At 46.2% G+C, this 20,819-nt stretch overlaps 1 protein-coding gene across 3 annotated transcripts in view; it reads right to left on the minus strand.

The window, feature by feature from the left end:
- LOC141094155 (uncharacterized) overlaps positions 1 to 20,156 on the minus strand; it is a 75,712-nt gene extending 55,556 nt beyond the window's left edge. For 2 of the 3 annotated variants that reach the window (XM_073579909.1, XM_073579908.1), the window contains exon 1: positions 20,105 to 20,141. In XM_073579909.1, coding sequence (XP_073436010.1) covers positions 20,105 to 20,131 — 27 coding nt within the window. In that variant the 5' untranslated portion in view covers positions 20,132 to 20,141. Of the gene's footprint in view, positions 1 to 20,104 lie in introns of all 3 variants that reach the window. The other variant, XM_073579910.1, reaches the window with a different exon arrangement.
- Positions 20,157 to 20,819: the final 663 nt, after the last annotated feature.

Here is a 20,819-nt window from a genome sequence, read left to right on the forward strand (position 1 = left end):
AAAGAACAAAGACAAAAGACTCTAAATAATAGAAATATTGGAGAAAGAGAAACCAATCATAAACTAAAATGTTTCTGTACTAATGCACAAAGCATGGGCAACAAACAAGGAGAATTGGAACTACTAATACAGGAAAAGAAATATGATGTCATTGGAATACAAGGCTAGAAGGAAACAACTTATTTGCAAGAAACAGACTTGATAAACAAGGCGTAGGTGTCGCATTGTATGTTAGAAACGCGTATATCTGCACAGAGATTGAAGCTTCAGAGACTGGGAGTTCTGTGGAAACTGTTTGGGTAAGAAGACAAGGACAGAACAATGGAAAGGACACCATTGTAGGCATTTACTACAGACCGCCTGTCCAAGCTGAAGATATGGATGAACTCTTTATGCATCAAATGGCCAAGCTCTCCAAAAAATATGACATAGTTGTCATGGGAGATTTCAACTATCCAGACATTTGTTGGGCATCTCTCTCAGGCAAAACTATCAGGTCAACTTTATCTTCCAAAAGGTAGGGGAGAAAACAAGGGGATCTGCTACCTTGGATCTAATCCTCATAAACAGGGAAGAAATGGTTGAGGAGGTAAAAGTGGCTGGGACCCTAGGAGGTAGCGACTATGCTATTTTAGAATTTTGGATAACTAGAGGAGGAAGACCTGTGAAGACTCAGACGTCAAGGTTAGATTTCAGAAAGGCAGATGATTTTAAGGGATTCAGAAAGAGAATTGGAGGGATCCAATGGCTGGAAATCCTTAAGGACAAAAATGTCCAGGAAGGATGGGAAATCTTGAAAAATGAAATTCTCAAAGCACAATTGTTAACAATTCCGAAAAGAGGGAAGAATAGGAAGCATTTAAGGAAACCAGGATGGATGAACACAGAACTTAAGCACATGCTGAAAAGGAAGAAAGAAATGTTTATAAAATGGAAAGAGGGAGGCATATCTAAAGAAGAATATAATGCTGTCTGCAGAGCCTGCAGGGCACAAATCAGATTATCTAAAGCTGATAATGAATTGAGGCTTGCAAGAGATGTCAAAAACAATAATAAAGGATTTTCGGGATATGTCAAAAGTAAAAGAAAAGTCAAAGATGCTATAGGATTTTTACAGGATAAAAATGATGAAATGGTAAGACAGGATGTTGAGAAGGCTGAACTTTTAAATTCCTATTTTGCATCTGTTTTCTCTCAGAAAGGAAATGTTACATCAACTGTTCTTCACTGTCCTATTAAGGGAATAGAAGAATCCAGGATATCTATAGACAGAAAGATAGTGAGGAAACACTTAGCTAAACTAAATGAATTCAAGTCTCCAGGTCCAGATGAATTACACCCCGGAGTACTGAAGGAGATAGCAGAAGAAATTTTTGAGCCCCTCTCCATAATCTTTGAAAATTCTTGGAGAACAGGAGAAGTCCCAGAAGACTGGAGAAGAGCAAATGTTGTTCCTATCTTCAAAAAGGGGAAGAAGGTGGACCCAGGCAGCTATAGGCCGGTGAATCTGACTTCTATACCAGGAAAGATCTTTGAACAAATTATTAAACATGTATGTAAGTACCTGGATAAGAATGAAGTGATTAAACAGAGTCAGCATTGGTTTGTAACTAATAAATCATTTCAGACTAACTTAATTTCCTTCTATGACAGAATCACTGATTGGGTGGATCATGGTAATGCTGTAGATATAGTATATCTTGACTTCAGCAAAGCATTTGACAAAGTATCTCACACAATCCTTATTGAAAAAATTACTAAGTATGGAATGGACAAGGCAACTGTTAGGTGGATTCATAACTGGCTTTGTGATAGGACCCAAAGAGTGGTTGTAAATGGCTGCACATCCAGTTGGAAGAATGTCTCAAGTGGGGTACCACAGGGCTCTGTCCTAGGCCCTGTATTGTTCAATATCTTTATCAACGATTTAGATGAAGGAATTGAGGGTAAACTGATTAAATTTGCTGATGACACAAAGCTAGGAGGGATAGCTAATACTAGAGAAGAGAGGATTCAAAACTATATAAATAAATTGGAGCAGTGGGCAGCAACTAACAGAATGGATTTTAACAGGGAAAAATGCAAAGTACTACATCTGGGCAATAAAAATGAAAAAAGCATATACAGAATGGGAGGAATAGGGCTAAGCAACAGCTCATGTGAAAAAGACTTGGTTATACTAATAGATCACAGACTGAATATGAGTCAACAGTGGGATGCAGCAGCAAAAAAGGCAAATGCAATTCTAGGATGTATTAACAGAAGCATACAGTCTAGATCACGTGAAGTCATTATTGCCCTCTACTCCTCTTTGGTCAGACCTCATCTGGAATACTGTTTTCAGTTTTGGGCGCCACATTTTAAAAAAGACATCAACAAACTGGAGCAAGTTCAGAAAACAGCGACCAGAATGGTGACCGGTCTGCAAACCCTGTCTTATGAGGAAAGGTTGCAGGATTTTGGAATGTTTAGCTTGCAAAAGAGAAGACTGAGAGGAGACTTAATAGCTGTCTACAAATATCTAAATGAGTGGAACAGGCTGCCACGAGAGGTGGCAAGTTCTCCTTCAATAGAAGTCTTCAAAGAGAGGCTGGACAGACATCTGTCTGGGATGATTTAGCAAATCCTGCTTTGAGCAGGGGGTTGGACTAGATGGCCCAGGAGATCCCTTCCAACTCTACGATTCTATGATTCTTTTCTATGCTGAATGGCATCATGGTGGACTCATACAGTCCAAACAGGGTGATAAAGGCAGAGCACTCCCGGGCCTCGTGGGTCAGAGGGATCTGCCAATATCCCCAGCTCAGATCCATGATGATCAGGTACTAAGCCCCGGCCAAAAGATCAAGCATGTCATCAATGCGTGGCACAGGGAATGCATCGGTGACCGTGACAGCATTCAGCCCCTGGTAGTCCACGCAGAACCGGGTTGTTTTGTCCTTTTTGGGGACAAGGACTATGGGCGACACCCACGCGCTGTTGGATGCTTGGATCCCCCCAGATTCAGTATCTCATCAATCTCTTGGCGCATCTGCTGCTGCAGCTCGAGAGAGACCGATATGCTGACCATCGGATCGGGGGGTGATCATCAGTGTCCATGTGATGGACAGCCAACTCGGTCCTTCCAGGAAAGCTGCTGAACAGCTTCCGGAAGGGGCGCAGAGTATTCGCTAGCTGGGACCATTGGTCCTCGGTGAGCTGGTGGCCAACCTCTACGTCCTGAATGGATCCACCCGCCTTGGCATGGGTGAGCAGATCCAAGAGGGTCACATGGTCAGAGTGTATGGACCTGAATGGTTCAGAGTGCTAGTTCTTGGAATGTCCGAGTTGGAAGGTCCCAGGTGGAGATGGACTTCCTGAAGAGCACACAGTGAGACCTTGGACCTGGTGGCGTGGGTGTTGGACGAACGTCCTGAATGGCGCCTGGAGAGGCCATGTGTGTGTGCAGAGCCTGGGACGGCCCTGCATTGAGGAAGATGCCGTCTTGTTGAGGACCTTGGACTGATGAGAAATAAGCCTGTGGAGCACTGACAAAGGTCAGTTACTGAACTGTGTGGTCACCCGGTGACTGGAGAGAGTCTGGTGTGACAAGTGAATGCATTGTAAAGCCATACGTGATGAAATAATGGACTATGTGTAAGCCGGTGATGTGCAACATGGCTTACGGTGCGGGTTATGACGTTTTAAATAAACCGTATGGACTGTTTGTGTGAAAATCCATACCTGTCTACATTAATCCGCTGCCAAGCGAGTGTTCCCCAACACACACAGTAAGCACTATCTTACAATACGTACAGCCATACATGCAGAAAAAAAAAGCTTAAGGCCCCATCACACACAGCGAGATCGCTAGCGAGATCACTGATTTTGTGACACCACAGCGATCTCGCCAGCGACATCGCTGTGCGTGGCACGCATCAGCGACCGGTCCCCCCGCCGAGTATCGCTGATCGTGCAGGATCGTTCTGGGCCATTTTTTGATTGTTGGTCTCCCGCTGGCCAGGGAGAGCAATGATAAGCGACGCTGGGAGCTCGTATCCAACATGAGCGGCGGGTATCTAAGAGCCACGCGGCTCTTAGATACCCGCTGTTTACCCTGTAAACCAGTGTGCATGCTGGTTTCCAGGGTAAACAGCGGGTATCTAAGAGCCACGCGGCTCTTAGCTACCCGATGTTTACCTTGGATGCCAGCTTGCTCGCTGGTCCTGATGGCTGGTGAGTCTGACTATGTGACAGCTCACCAGCGATCAACTAACTTTGTCCCAGCGATTCCATCCATTTCGGATCGTTGGTGGGATAGCTGGGACATTGAAGCGTGTAATGGGGCCTTTAGACTTACCTTCTCTCCATTTCCAGGAAGTGCTGCATCCTGTTCAGGGCAGAGCAGTGTGACTATCTTCCTGCTGTGCACTGAAGAGGTCGGCAGTGAGCTGTGATCGCAGTTTGTACCAGAATACTAATTACAGGCTACAATCACCCTTTCAGCTGCAGATACTCACCCTGGACCCTTGTTTCCTGGCAGCTTCTCCCTGGCAGCTCCTGTCATCGCACACACTTAGTACTATGTGCGATGAGAGGGGAAAATACAGCCCACAGCATATGCTGCGGGCTACAATAAATTGGCAGCTATCTCCTCCCACAGCTGTGACCTGATCAGCCCAGGGGCATGTCCAGGTCACAGCTAAGAAGCAGGAGAAGCGGCCTCAATGTAAGAGATGCGGTCAGATTCCGACTGCAGTCTCTTATGCCCATGGCTGCCATAAAGTGGAGTGTGCAAGTGTCGTGCCCAGACACATGCCCCGACTGATGAAAAAGACAGCCTCCAGTGGCAAAAGTAAAAGTCAATAAATAAAAACCGTTAAAGTAGTTCATTTAATTTGTATTAAAAATAATTGATTATATAATCAATAATTATTAATACAAAAATTAAAATCACAGTACCTTCCCTTTAAACAGTGGACACATACTGCACTCTGATTTGATGAACGGCATGCCTCACAAGCCGGTTATCTTCTGTTTTCGAAAACACTCTTGGGTCTGAGAGCTACAGATCCTGGCCTGGAACAAATCAACTTTTTCCCTCCATCAGCTCTCCTATTACTTCTTCCCATTCGGCTCTGGCTGTCCTTCCTTTTGTTGGTGGTTTAAGGTTCTCTCTCAGCCATGGTACTGAAGGCTCTTCATCATGATCTTTGGACTGCAACCGGGGGTCTCCAACTTCAGCTGACTCATTTTGGTGGCTTTAAGAGCAGAGCCCTTCTTTAACTTCTGTTCACTCTCTGACTCCAAACTAGCTGCCTCATTCATTTCTTCAAATAGGATCTTCTAGGTAGTGTTTCAGCTGTAACTTAATATATTTGCTGATTAAGCCCATTCCCAACGATCTCAAGAACTTCTTCTGGACTAGCCCAGCATCTCCTCCGCCCTTACATCTCTGGATGCAAACAACAGTCTATCCTTAAGTTCAATCGCTCTGAACAAGAAACTTTACGGTGATTGATTATTGTTCTGAGAGATGTTAATGAGTCGGTGGAACAATTCTGAAGTACTCTCTTCTTTATAGTACATTTTTAAAATCAATCTTCAACTGTGGTAGGGTAAATTGACTTTTCATCTCTAGCATACTGAGGAGGTTTAGTCCTGGGTTGATCGCTTTCACCACCCCCTCAATGATCTTATCTGGCTGGTAGCCTTCCAATAATCCCAGCCCCCTGCTTCCTCTCTCTGGAGCACTTTCGAATGCCAGCTTCGTCAGCTCCATCTGCAAAAAGCTCCATGTGATCCACGATCAGTTTACTTCCCGCAACCTTTCCTTCCTGGACCTCACTGAGTCCTGTCTGATGGCCCCTGACACGGCCTCCACTGCTGCACTGAGATACGGTGGCCTCCAATTTACCCACACTCCTTGCTCTGGCAGCAGACATGGCGGAGGAGTGGTTTTTCTTCTTTCAAAAAACTGTTGCTTCAACCCTATCCAATCCCCACCCTCCCTTCTTTGGAGGTTCACTCTGCCCGTATCTACTCTCCCTGTAATCTCCAAATGGCTCTCATATACCGATCACCAGACTCAGCCACTGCCTTCATTGACCAATTCTCCACTTGGCTTCTTCACTTTCTCTCGGCTGACATCCCCACCCTCATCATGGGTGACTTTAATATCCCTACTGACACCCACCAGCCAGCAGCCTCCAAACTCCTGTCCCTTACCTCATACTTTGGACTTACTCAGTGGTCCTCCACAGCCACCCATATAGACGGATATACACTAGACCTCATCTTCACCCGCCTCTGTTCCCTATCTAATCTCACAACCTCTCCCTTCCCCTATCTGACCACCATCTACTCACCTTCTCATCCTTGTCCTCCTCATCCGCCCCCCATGTCCAGCCACTAGCACATCCTCACAGAAACCTCGCACACCTAGACATTCACAGACTCTCACTCTCTTCTACCTCTGTCCTCTATATCTTCACTCCACGACACGGACAGCGCCACTGCTTTCTATAACGCCACCCTCACATCAGCTATAGACTCAGTCCCCCGTCTCATGCATGGCAAAGTGAGACAAACTAAAAGGCAACCCTGGCACAACAATCTAACCAAAAAACTTGGAGAAGCATCCAGGGTCGCGGAGCGGCATTGGAAGAAAACACACCTGCCAGATGACTTCACTGCTTTCAAACAAGCTACACTTGCCTTCAAATTAGCCTTCACCTCTGCTAAACAGACCTATTTAACAAACTTTGTATCTTCATTATCCTACAACCCAAAACAACTGTTCAGCACATTCAACTCTCTCCTCTGCCCACCTCTGCCACCTCCAACTTCCCACCACTGCCCACCTACTTCAAAAATAAGATTGACCAAACAAGGCAAACCTTTATTGTTCCACCACCCCAACCACTCCATATACCAGACCTCTGCCCTTCCCTAATAGCTCTCCTTCAGTGATGTTAGAGAGGGAGGTTAAGTCACCTCCTTTCCAAATCACATCTCACCACCTGTGCACTTGAACCCATCCCACCTGCTCCACAACCTCACTAACACGCTCATTCTAGCCCTAACCATCTCTTCAACCTATCGCAATCTCCTGGTACCTTCCCCTCTGCCTTCAAACATGCCACCATCACACCCATCCTCAAAAAAACTAACCTTCACCCAACTGCTCTGCTCAGCTATCACCCCATATCACTGCTTCCGTTTGCTTCCAAACTCCTTGAACAGCATGTCCGTGCTCAACTTTCCTCCATACTCTCATCTAACTCTCTCCTTGACAACCTCCAATTTGGCTTCCGCCCCCACCACTCCACCGAAACTGGCCTGACCAAAATTACTAATGATTTACAGCCAAAGCTAACAGACAGTTCTCCATCCTCCTCCTTCTCGACCTGTCCTCTGCCTTCGACACAGTCGACCACTGCCTACTGCTACAGATTATTTCTTCACTTGGCATCAAAGACCTTTCCGTGTCCTGGATTGCCTCATACCTTTCCAACCGCATATTTAGGGTTTACCACTACCACATTACCTTCTCATCCCGCCCTCTCTCTGTTGGAGTCAGTCAAGGCTCTGTCCTGGGGCCCCTATTTTTTTCCATCTATACCCTTGGACTAGGACAACTCAAATTCCCACGGCTTCCAGTACCACCTGTATGCGGATGACACTCATGGCCTCTCTGGCCCAGATGTCCCCTCTCTGCTGCCCATAATCCCGGAGTATCCATCAGCCATATCCTCCTTCCTCACCTTTCACTTCCTAAAACTCAAGGTAGACAAAACCAAACTCATCATCTTTTCTCCATCTCGCGTATCTCCCCTACCCTACCTATTTTGTTAAGTGGCATCACACTCTCTCCCGCACCTGAAATCCACTGCCTCGGAGTAACTCTCAACTCTCCCCTGTCCTTAAAACCGCAAGTCCAAACTCTTGCCACCTCCTGTCGCCTAGAACTCAAAAATATTTCCAGAATCCGTCCCTTCCTCAGCCCTCAATCTACTAAAACTCCTGTATATGCCTTCATCATCTCCTGCTATGATTACTGCAACACCTTCCTCTGTGGCTTCCCCCACTAACTCTCTTGCACCACTCCAGTCTGTTCTCAACTCTGCTGCTAGACTAATTCACCTCTCTCCTTGCTATTCCTCCTCTGCAAATCCCTCCACTGGCTCCCAATTCCCCAACGAATCCAGTTCAAACTACTAACACTGACCTACAAAGCCATCCACAACCTATCCCCTCCCTATATTTCTGAACTAATCTCCCAATATCTTCCCTCACGTAATCTTCAATCCTCCCAAGACCTCCTACTCTCCTCCACACTTATTTGTTACTCACATAATCGCCTCCAAGATTTCTCCCGAATATCCCTCATCCTCTGGAATTCCACGCCTCAACACGACCGATTATCCACCACCCTCGGATCCTTCAGATGGAACCTGAAAACCCATCTCTTCAGGAAAGCTTACAGCCTGCAATAACCATTCTGCCGCCTCACCACCACCCGAGCTGCCGCATCACCACCACCAGAGCTGCTGCACCCCTGACCTTCTGTCTCTTCCCCATTATCCCATATAATGTAAGTCCACAAGGACAGGGCACTCTTGCCTCTGTACCAGTCTGTAATCGTAAATTTGCTTACTGTAAATGATCTATAACTTTCTAACCCCTTCTCATGTACAGCACCATGGAATTCATGGTGCTATATAAATAAATAATAATAATAATAATCCTGCATCGATCTGGTGCAACAAATTCATATAAGACAGTATCTCTTTCTGCTTACACTCTCCAATCTGTCCCAAGATTTTGAACGCTTTCCTTATGGCGATTTGTGTTGTTGAAGAGTACTGTTTTCCTGATTTATCAAACCGAAGCAGGTTAAAGGTTCTGTCAGAGTCTGTCACACATTCAGAGGGTTGGGTAGATTTCTGCAGGGCTTTTGTTAAGGCTTTGAATTGTTCTTTCAATTCCTGTAGTTCTGTCTGAGGAAGGAGAATCTCGTTCTTGGTAATTGGCGCCACCTCTCCATCTTCCAACTTCAACCCAGTTAGAAACTGTGTTAGCTCCTGGAGGAACATGCCCATGACATCTTCAGCTTCTTTCTCCTCCAACTCAGGCCCAGATTGGTAACTTGCCCAACCGGGCATTTTCCCACTGGGCCGCTATTTATTAGGCAGTTGTGGGCCGCTGGCTGGCCGCTCCTCTGGCCGCTTGCCAGCTAATGCGGCGGCCACCGGCCTCTTTTTTCCTGCCGCTGGCCCTTTAAATTTGCAGGCACGGCGGCAGCGGTTCCAAAGGTTTTTGAGGCGGCACTCTAGGGTTTAAGAACGCGCCGCGACGTGATGCTGCACGTCGTCGGACGTTCTTTGAGGGCGGAGAGAGCGCGCCTCTGCTCTGCTCTTCCGTCACTGGCTGCCTGCAGGCAGCGCAACACTACTGCCACACTGATTCATTGACCTATCATCGGTGTTCACCGACCCAGGAATCTATCCAGAGGAGCTGCTGTGCGTCTGGACTCCTACCCCCCGCGCGCCAGGCTCAGGCTGAAGTTCAGGTCCAGTAAGTTCAACATCTCATTCCAAGCGGTGTGGGCCTTGGCCGGTGGTGAGTTATAAAGAGGCTGGGGGGGCCACCATCTGCCTGCAGTGCACTGATGTGGATGTATATACAGGGCAGGGCTGGGTGGGGCACCATCTGCCTGCACTGATGTGGACGGTGGATGTATATACAGGGCAGGACTGGGGGGGCACCGTCTGCCTGCACTGATGTGGATGTATATACAGGGCAAGACTGGGGGGCCGCAATCTGCCTGCACTGATGTGGATGTATATACAGGGCAGGACTGGGGGGCTGCCTTCTGCCTGCACTGATGTGATGTATATACAGGGGCTGGGGGGGCCGCCATCTGCCTGCACTGATGATGATATATATACAAGGGCTGGGGGAGCCGCCATCTCCCTGGTCTGATGAGATGACTGATGTGAAGTATATACAGGGGCAGGAAGAAGCACGGGCGAAACGCGCATTGGGGTGCGGGGAAGCAGCGTCTAATCTCATGCCTAACTTCACTGTGCACACGGCTTAGGTAATATGTATTTGGCGATTTATTCATTACATTTATTTTCATGTTTTTGGTCATTTTAACCTGTATACATGAGAGGCTGTGGTAGCGCTGTAGCAGCAATGGCTGCATATATTGCATATTGTGGGTGATTAGAATCCATACATGTGTAAGGCTATGGCGGTGTAGCAGCAGCAATAGCTGATTGGTGAATAGTCATTCAATGGTGTGAATTATGTGCAAGATTCTATTTAAATTAAGGCAGTAAATTTCATTCACATCTATGCAGGTTTTTGCATGTAATTGTCTATAGCCATTTAGCCCTGTTGTATCTAATTAAAGATACTAAGCATACTGTTGGGCATATTATATTATTTAGGATACTGTAGTCATTTTCTTTAAATTTTGACACATTGTATAATTGGAATTGTATCCTTTCGCTGTTTCTACTTCCTATATGTGTTGGTTTGAGGCAATGGTTTTATGGTTGTATGTCTATTAATGTTTAATAAAATATTCATTTTTTGAAATAAGTGACACTCTTGGTTATTGGGTCACCTGACAGTGACATAACCTTTGTGATACATACAGACGTACAGAATCAGTAGGCAAAATCACAACGGGGAACAAACCAGGTTAAAATCAAACATACAGAAGAGGACTCATGCACAAAGGCACTGACACATGGGGTTCGACGTACTCAGCCGAGGGCAAAATTATAACAGACGACACCTAGATCCACAAAGAGGCTATAAAAAACCTCATTGAAACCAAAGGGATGCTCCCAAGATTAACCCCAGCAGCTTCAGACCTAAGCATCCCAGGCAAACCATGACAGGATTGCTTCAAAGCATACCAAATGTCCACAAATTAATAAAATTAGTTTTTACCCTGTTGACAGGCAGAGAAGCCGGGAGAGTGAGTAGAATGCAGGAACAGGACCTGTGATCATGTGACCACAGGTCACGAGGGAAGGTGGCGGGGCCTAGCGCAACACTGCCAGAGGAGACAGTGGAGCGCACAGCAAACACCCGAGGTGGGTAACGGTAATTATGGGAAAACTGAGAGGGATGGCCACAAGGGAAGTATAGTCAAAGCAAGTCGGGGTCAGGGAAGCCTGGTCAGATGAGGAAGTACCGAATCAGAAGACAAGAAGAAAAGCCCTAGGACACATCCGAAGTCAGAAACCAGAGAAGCAGATGAGGTACAGAATCAGTAGGCAAAATTACAACGGGGAACAAACCAGGTCAAAATCAAACATACAGAAGAGGACTCATGCACAAAGGCACTGACACACGCAGTTCGATGTACTGAGCCGAGGGCAAAATTATAACCGAGTACACCTAGATCCACAAAGAGGCTATAAAAAACCTTGCTGAAACCAAAGGGAGGTTCCCAAGATTAACCCCAGCAACTTCAGATCTAAGCATCCCAGGCAAACCATGACAGGGATTGCTACAAATCATACCACATGTCCACAAATTAATAAAATTAGTTTTTACCCTGTTGACACAACACACTTTTATAATCTGATGTACTCCACACATACACATCTTACACATAACAGCACATTATAAATTCATACACTAGTAAAACTAAAATCATTATAATCACTACTATAAAACTATGCCTCTAGATAAAAAATTACTTGTGGGGTGTAGTTTGCAAAATGGGGTCCCTTATGGAGTATTGCCACTGTTTAGGCACATCAGGGGCTCTTCAAGTGCGACATGACACCCGCAGACCATTCCATCAAAGTCTGAATTCCAAAACATCACACCTTCCCTTCCTAGCCCAGCCTTGCGCCCAAACAATGGTTTTACTCCACATAGGGGTGTTGGCATACTCAGGAGAAATTGCACAACTTTTGTGGTCTATTTTCTCCTATTACCCTTGTGAAAATTAAAAAAAAAATCAGAGCTAAAAGATCATTTATGTGGAACAAAATGTGATTTTTTTTATTTTTATGGGTCTACGTTATAAAGTTCTGTGACGGACTTGGGGTTGAAAGTGCTCGCCGCACATCTAGATAAGTTCCTTGAGGGGTCTAGTTTCCAAAATGGGGTCAATTATGGGGGATTTTTGTTTAGGCACATCAGGGACTTTTCAAATGCGACATGGCGTCCGCTCTCAATCCCATCCAATTTTGTGCTCTAAAAGTCAAACCATGTTCCTTCCTTTCTGAGCCCTGCCATGCATCCAAACAGTGGTTTTCCCCCACATATGGAGCATCATCATACTCACGAGGAATTGCACAACTTTTGTGGTCCATTTTCCCCTGTTTCCCTTGTGAAAATAAAAAAAAATGGTGCTAAAAGTTCATTTTTGTGACTAAAAAGTTAAATGTTCATTTTTGCCTTCCACGTTTCTTCGGCTCCTGTGAAGCACCTGAAGGGTTAATAAATTTCTTGAATGTGGTTTTGAGCACCTTGAGGGGAGCAGGTTTTAGAATGGTGTCACTTTTGGGTATTTTCTGTCAGATAGGCCCCTCAAAGTTACTTCAAGTGTGAGGTGGTCCTTAAAAAATTGTTTTGTAAATTTGTTGTAAAAATTAGAAATCGCCGGTCAACTTTTAACCCTTAGGGTAAGTTCACACTGGGCGTTTTTGCTGCTTTTTTTCTGCAGCAAAACTTGATGTTCTTGGCAGCTGCGGCAAAAACGCAGGTTTAGGTGCATTTTTGGTGCATTTTTTGGTGCAGATTTGGTGCGTTTTTGGTACGTTTTTTGTGTCTCTTTGCCCATGCTAATGTCCATGACTTTTCTGCAGGAAAAATGCTGCAAATAATGATACCTGCGTTTTTGCAGCGTTTTTTCAACACCCATTCAGGTCAATGGGTGAAAAATGCTGCAAGTGACATTTTCTATGTCCAAAAAACACAGCAAAGCCCAAAATCCTGATGGCACAAAAAAAACAATGTGTGTGCATGAGATTTCTGAAATTTCATAGGTTTTGCTGGTAATGTAAAAAGCAGTCGAAAATTAGCATAAAAAAAGCAATAAAAAAAACGCCCAGTGTGAACTTACCTTAACTTCCTTACAAAAAAAAAATATGTTTCCAAAATTAAGCTGATGTAAAGAAGACATGTGGGAAATGTTATTTATTAACTATTTTGTGTGATATATCTCTGATTTAAAGGCTCAATAATTCAAAGTTTTCAAACTTTTTGACACATTTCCAATTTCTTCACAAATAAAAGTCATATTGAAGAAATTTTAAGACTATCATGAAGTACAACATGTCATGAAGAAAACAATCTCAGAATCACTAGGATCTATTGAAGCGTCCAGAGTTATGACCTCATAAAGTGACAGTGCTCACAAATGAAAAAATTGGCCTGGTCAGGAAGGTGAAAACAGGCTTCGGGGTTAAATACACCCTAGGGCCACATGAAAGACACTAAAGGATACAACTTTATAATATTTAGGGGGCGAACAATAATCTAAGCGCTCCCTCCTATAACAACTCTCCCTGAGCTGCTTCCTGAGGACGGTGTGCCGAGCATCGCGTCACTGGGTCTTCTATAAACCCGATAACGTGATGCGGCCAGACAGTCACAGTAATGTCAGTAGCCAACATGACTACAGCCTTACCGTATATGGCGGGCAATCCCAGCATGTTTATTGGCTGGGAACTCGAGCATGGCGCTCCATCACCTGCGATAATCGAGTAACAAGCTTGTCCGAGCTCCCGATGCCTGATCGAGTAGTGGAGAGCGGCTCACTCATCACTAGCATCTACATTATTGTGGGAACTTCTTGGGGCTTCTGTCCTCCAGTTGTCTAAATGGATCTAATGTGGACTTGCGAACCAGCTAAGCCGCATTCTGTCCACAGCTGTTATGAAGTAGCGTAGCTACTGTAAGGAGCAGAGGGGGCAGATGCCCCACACTCTGAGGGGGCCCACCAGGAGCTATGGTACTGTAACTGTATCGGCATGCACAGCGCGCCCGTAGTTACATTCTGCAGCAGGGCAGGGAGAATTGATCTCCCAGCTCTGCTGCCTGGCTGCTATGGGGCCCTTGAGCAGGCAGGGGCGCGTTGGCAGCAGTGGGCCTCCCCACCCATCATCTCAAGTTCAGCTGTATTGGCTAGAAGCCGATACAGTTGACCACATTGATGAGAGAAGGAGCATTAAGCACCCTCTCCCATCATCCCCCTCTCAGCGTCTGACATCACCGATGCGAACACTGACAGGGGGTCGCGATGACGTCATTACCTGGCACCCACTGTCCGGAGATGTGCGGGCACTCAGAGCAGTGGAGGAACCAGGAAGAAAGGTGAGCATTGGATTTGTTTTTTTAGGAGGCTGAATTATGCTATAGAGATTGCCTATGGGGGTGCATTATATTAAGGGCTGCATTATACTATAGAGTCTACCTATGGGGGTGCATTATATTAGGGGCTGCATTATACTATAGCGACTGCCTATGGGGGTGCATTATATTAAGGGCTGCATTATACTATAGAGGCTGCCAATGGGGGTGTGTTATATTAAAGGCTGCATTATGCTATAGAGGCTGCCTTTGGGGGTGCATTATATTAAGGGCTGCATAATACTATAGAGTCTACCCATGGGGGTGCATTATATATAGGAATGCATTAAGCTATAGAGTCTACCTATGGGGGTGCATTATACTATAGAAGCTGCCTATGGGTGTGCATTATATTAAGAGCTGCATTACACTATAGAGGCTGCCTTTGCAGGTGCATTATATTAGGGGCTGAATTATGCTATAGAGGCTGCCTATGGGGTGCATTATATTAAGGGCTGCATTATACTAAAGAGGCAGCCTATGGGGTTGCATTATATTAAGGGCTGCATTATACTATAGAGTCTACTTATGGGGGTGCATTATTTGAGGGGCTGAATTATACTATAGAGGCTGCCTATGGGGGTGCATTATATTAGGGGATGAAATATGCTATAGAGGCTGCCTGTCACGCTCGTACCTTGGCAGATTGGCACGAGCAAGGGGGTTGTGGCCCCACTGTTCCACAAACCACTCTAACATGGAAGGGGCATGACTAGGACAGCTACCTTGGCCTTCACTGGAGCCTCTGATGGTGAGGTCAGGCTTGTGCAGTAGGTAGCTGCCAGGTGCCACTCCAGGGTGGTGTCTGGCTGTGGCTGCTGATCCCACTGGGGAACAGGACACTAGGACAGGTGCGACTAGCAGACAGGCAGGTGATCACGGCAGGCACAGCTGGTACTCTGGCAGGCGGGCACAGCTGAGACACTGGTAGGCAGGCACGGCTGAGACACTGGCTGGCAGGCACGGCTGAGACACTGGCAGGAAGGAGTGGTGTATGGAATAGGTAGCAACCTGTTCACACAGGAGGTGCAGGTACTGGCAGGAAGGAGTGGTGTATGCAGGAACTGGTTTGGAGCTGTTCACACTGGAGAAAAACGCAAGGATGTGAAAAGAAGCTGCAGTTGGTAGCAAGAGGTTGAGCAGCATCAGAAGCAGAACAAAGCAGAACGAAGCAGAACTGCAGGAGTGAGGAGCACTAGCAGAGCCACAAGGGTACGAAGCACAAGCAGAGCCGGAGGAGTGCAGAGCACAGGCAGAGCCACAAGAGTGCGGAGCGCAGGCAGAGCCGCTAGACTGCGGAGCACAGGCAGAGTCACAAGAGTGCAGAGCAGGCAAAGCCGCAAGAGTGAGAAACTGGGTCTGAGCAGAAAAAGTAAATTAATGTGCATGCAAAATGTAATTGCATATGAACACATGACCTTTACACAGAGAAAACCAAAAGCAAAACACAAAACAAATATCCTGGAATAAAAAAAAAAAAGTAAGAAAATATATTGCAAAAATTGCATGAAGGTAGTAATAATAAGGGTATTTAGTTAACATAATTTTGATCAAAATAATGTAGAAGCCATCCCGCCACGTCACGGCAACCCTTGTGGGACAGTCCTAACTCTTGTATTTAAAACCTTTCCACTTGTCAAGTGACGTAAATGTGAACAAGGACCGAGGGACTGAACCACCAGTAATAGTATAGGCCAGACAGGATGGATTTTCCAACTCAGAAACAGGGCGGTCACACCCTTATATGCACAGAATGCACAATGAAACAAATGAGAAACTGGGTCTGAGCCGAAAAAGTAAATTAATGTGCATGCAAAATGTAATTGCATATGAACACATGACCTTTACACAGAGAAAACCAAAAGCAAAACACAAAACAAATATCCTGGAATAAAAAAAAAAAAAAGTCGCAAGAGTGCAGAGCACTGGCAGACGGAGAGGACACAAGGATAGACAGAGCAGGGAAAGGAGCCACAGACAAGGAGACTGACAGACAAAAGGTAGGACTGAGTACAGACAAGTTAACGGTACAATACAAGGTACAGGATCAAAGACCTGGAGGACAGAGAGGACAAGTATGAGACAAGGCAAGGAACAATAGCACAGGGACCAGAATATTCTGCCTCCTGGAGGGCGGACGGATACAAGGCAAGGCTAGGAACTGGGACACAGACCAGGATATTCTGCCTCCTGGAGGGCAGAGCAGACAGGCACAGATACAGGACTAGGAAACAAGCCTCCAAAGAAGGCGAAACACAGAACAGGACCTGGCAACTCAGCAGCAAGATACTAACTGAGTAAAGGCGTTGCTCAAGCAGCTACCATCAGGTGGAGCTGCCCTACATACTAGAGGCCTCTTGGTAATTGGCCAGGAACACATTAGGCAGGTGCACTCTGATTCCATAAGAACCAGAGAGTTCTGGCACCGCCCCCCTATGCATACAGCCAGGAAGCATGCAGACAGCAGGCAGGAAGCAAGAGGCACACAGCATGGAGTCGGCAGCAGACAGAACTCACAGTATGGCCTGGAGCAGTGATTAAGTTGGTGTGTGGGGGATGGGAGGCCAAGCAGTGATGCCGGCAGTGTTGTTACACTCCCCTTTAGGGGTGCATTATATTAGGGGCTGCAATATACTATAGAGTCTGTCTATGGGGTTGCATATTAACGGGAACCTGTCACCAGGTTTGGCCGATAAGAGATGCAGCCATCACTTTTCAGGACTGATATACAGCATTCTATAATTTTTTGGGCTGAAAGTCCCCCTCTCGGCTTATACACAGTTCATATACCTGGGGGTCGGCGGGGAAGGGGAGCTGGGGTGTCAGAGATCATACTTACCCCCTCCTGGTGCGGTCTGTGCAGCCTCCCACTTCTCCACGGTCTCCCTTTCTGTCTTCAGCGGTCACGTGGTACTGCTCATTAAACTCATGAATATGCATATATTCATGAGTGTAATGAGTGGTACCACGTGACCGCTGAAGACAGGAAGGGAGAACATGGAGAAGCGGGGCTGCAGAGACAACGCCAGGAGGGGGTAAGTATAGCGATATTCACCTGTCCGGGGTCCATCACTGCTCACTCACCGCTGTCTGCTGCATCTTGTGTCAGTGACATTTAGGCAGCAGGGGGCGCAGTGACGTGGTTAGCGCGCGTTGTGCCCTCTGCTGGCTGAACAGTCACTGACACAAGAAGCGGCAGACAGCGGTGAGTGAGCAGCGATGGACCCCGGACAGATGAATATCTCAGGTGCCAGGTCCTGAGCAGGAGAGGTGAGTATGGCATTTTTTTTTTGCAGCAGAATATGGGGGCATAATATATGGAGCATCTTATGGGGGCATAAACTATGGAGCAGTATATGGGGCATAGTCTATGGAGTAGCATATGGGGGGATAGTCTATGGGGCAGCATATGGGGGCATATTCTATGGAACAGCATATGGGGGCATATTCTATGGGGCAGCATATGAGGGCATTATCTATGGAGCAGCAGAAGGGGGTATAATCTATGGAGCAGCATATGGGGGCATATTCTATGGGGCAGCATATGGGGAATATTCTATGGAGCAGTATATGGGGGCATAGACTATGGAGCAGCATATGAGGGCATAATCTATAGAGCATCATATGGGGCATAATCTATGGAGCATCTTATAGAGGAATAATCTATGGAGCATCTTATGGAGGCATAATCTATGGAGCATCTTATGGGGGCATAATCTATGGAGCATCTTATGGGGGCATAATCTATGGAGCATCTTATGGGGCCATAACCTTTATGGAGCAGCATATGTGGCATATTATTCTAGGGAACATCTTAGGGGGCATTATTAACCTTTGTGCAGCATTATATGGGGTGTATTTTGTATGTAACATCTTATGGGGCCCATCATGAACTGTATGGAGCATTATATGGGGCTCCTGATTCAATATGGATATTCAAAAACATTTAACCTACTGATGTCTCAATTAATTTTACTTTTATTGGTATCTAGTTTTATTTTTGAAATTTACCAGTAGCTGCTGCATTTTCCACCCTAGGCTTATACACAAGTCAATAAGTTTTCCCAGTTTTTTGTGGCAAAATTAGGTGGGTCGGCTTTTACACGGTTGGCTTATACACAAGTATATACGGTATTATACCCCGTCCAAGGGGTGTCGCTCTTCTTGGTCCAGCGCCTCCCATTTTCCATGGATGATGCATGACTGCGTCATCCACACATGTTCCCCAGTATTGTGCTCCTGTGCAGGTGTACTTTTCTGCCCTGTTGAGGGTAGAGGAAAGTACTGCAGTGGGCAGTTGCCGGGGCTCTTTGACCTGTGACATCCCTGGGACCGGATCGCCCAGCAAGTGAGTAAAATAAAAGGTCTTTTTCTTCTCTCACAGGTCGGGTTGGGGGCCAATATACAGCATAATAGAATGCTGTATATCAGATCTGAAAGGTGATGGCCATACCTTATATAGGACAAAACAGGTGACAGGTTCCCTTTACGGGCTGCATTATACTATAGAGGCTGCCTATGGCGGATGCATTATATTAGGGGCTGGATTCTGCTATAGTGTCTGCCTATTAGGGGTGCATTTTATTAAGGGCTGCAGTACACTATAGTGTCTGTCTATAGGGGCTGCATTATGCTATAGAGTCTGCCTATGGGGTACATTATACTGTAGAGTCTGCCTTATACTGGGGAGTGCATTATACTATATGGAGGCCTATGGGGAAAGCATTTTACTATATTGAGGATTGTCTGGTCCATTATTCTTTATGGAGGCTATCTAGGGGGCCATCATATAGAGTGGAGATTACATTGTTGGAGCTATCAAACAGTTTGGGGATACTAAGAGGTCAGCAAATATACAGTGAGGGAGCAATATACTGTGTATAGTGGAGCTGTACGGGGAAACACTCGGGACATTATAAAATGTAAAGTGAGCACTTACTGTTATAGGGGAACTCAGGTTACTGTGACTGTCAATGGGGCACACAGAGGGCACTATTACTTTCTAGGGGGCAAAACATGGGCACTGATTTCTAGGGCACTTGCACCCAGCATTACTATATTCTAGAGGGTTGCTTTAGAATTTAGAGGTCACACAGCAGGTACAGTAATAGGGACACATACGGCAGCAGCGGCTCAGTATTGGGGTATCAGGTGCAGTAATAGGGACACATACGGCAGCAGCGGCTCAGTATTGGGTTATCAGCAGGATGAGGAGGTTGTGCAGGTTGGGAATAGATGGTGACGGGGCTGGAATATGAGAAGTGAAATGTGTCTGTGCTGTATTCTCTGCAGACGAGTCCTGGCTGGAAGAAGTTATCATATCGGTCTGGGCCAAATGGATGAAACGGGAAAAGTGAACGACTCCATCAGAAAGAACGTCAGCGGTAAGTCATTATCGGTAACTGTGCTGTGACCTCTTATATGCTCCATAGGACTGGTATCTACCACTGACCATATGGCGGTAACATCAATATCGGTCTTTACATAGAGATTATGTTCAGTAACAGCGCGGTCATCTTAGAGGTTCTCCTACATCCACTATTACGGTGCGTTACCCAGCTGTGATCAAGGTCACCTGGTTAGGGGCCACTCAGAAGCTTCACCCCCCGAAACAAAACCCTAGCTACACCTCTGCTGTTACGTCACTGTTCACACCACACAGAGACCCCAAAAGAGTCTCAGTGCTGAAGGAGTTAATGTCCCCCCGCACCCAGTAATCTTCAGCACCTACCTCCACCCGCAGGGCCGCACTCCACATATATGGCTGCTCTGTGCGCACAGGACCTGTGATGAGGTCACAGGAGGGGAGGAGTCAGGGGTCACATGATCAGGGCCTCAGTGTGTGCAGGACTCTGCTGAGCTGTATTCAGCTTTTCTGCTGTAGTTGCTCCTTTAAGAACAGGGAACGCTGCAAACAGTAGAACAATTCCCCCCATTAAGTGATTGGATCCTTCCAGATCTGGGAAAGATCTTAGTGATATTACAGGCGGGAGATTCCAAGAGCGCTGGATTCAGGGGTGATCCTGGTGCTGAATGAGCCGTGCGGCCTCCATCTTAGAGAGCGGCCACAACCCCAGACGATGCAGCGGCCGGAGCAATGTTAGTGATGGAGAGAATTTCTGCGAGCAGCAGATTAATGAAGAATGTTTTACCGGAACCTCCTGGGGCATCAAGGAAAACCCGTCTCCCATCTCCACAGGTTGTAGTTATTAAAGGGAGCAGGGTTAGAAGATGAGGTGGAGCGTGAGTGAGGGTCGCCTCCTGCAATGTCCCGGGGTGGAGCATCTTCCATCAGACCACGCAGACATCTCTACATTTCTGCTTTCTCAGACAAGATGAGGTGCAGAGGGGACATTAATGAGAGAAAAATGGACTTTACTGAATTTACCAAATGGCTGCAATAAAACAAAGAGGGAAAAATGTTCCGGGGTCTGAATCCTTTCCGT

This window comes from Dendrobates tinctorius, unplaced genomic scaffold, assembly GCF_039654945.1.
Source record: "Dendrobates tinctorius isolate UK_male_01 unplaced genomic scaffold, ASM3965494v1 ptg000063l, whole genome shotgun sequence".
In the NCBI taxonomy this organism is placed as follows: Eukaryota; Metazoa; Chordata; class Amphibia; order Anura; family Dendrobatidae; genus Dendrobates; species Dendrobates tinctorius.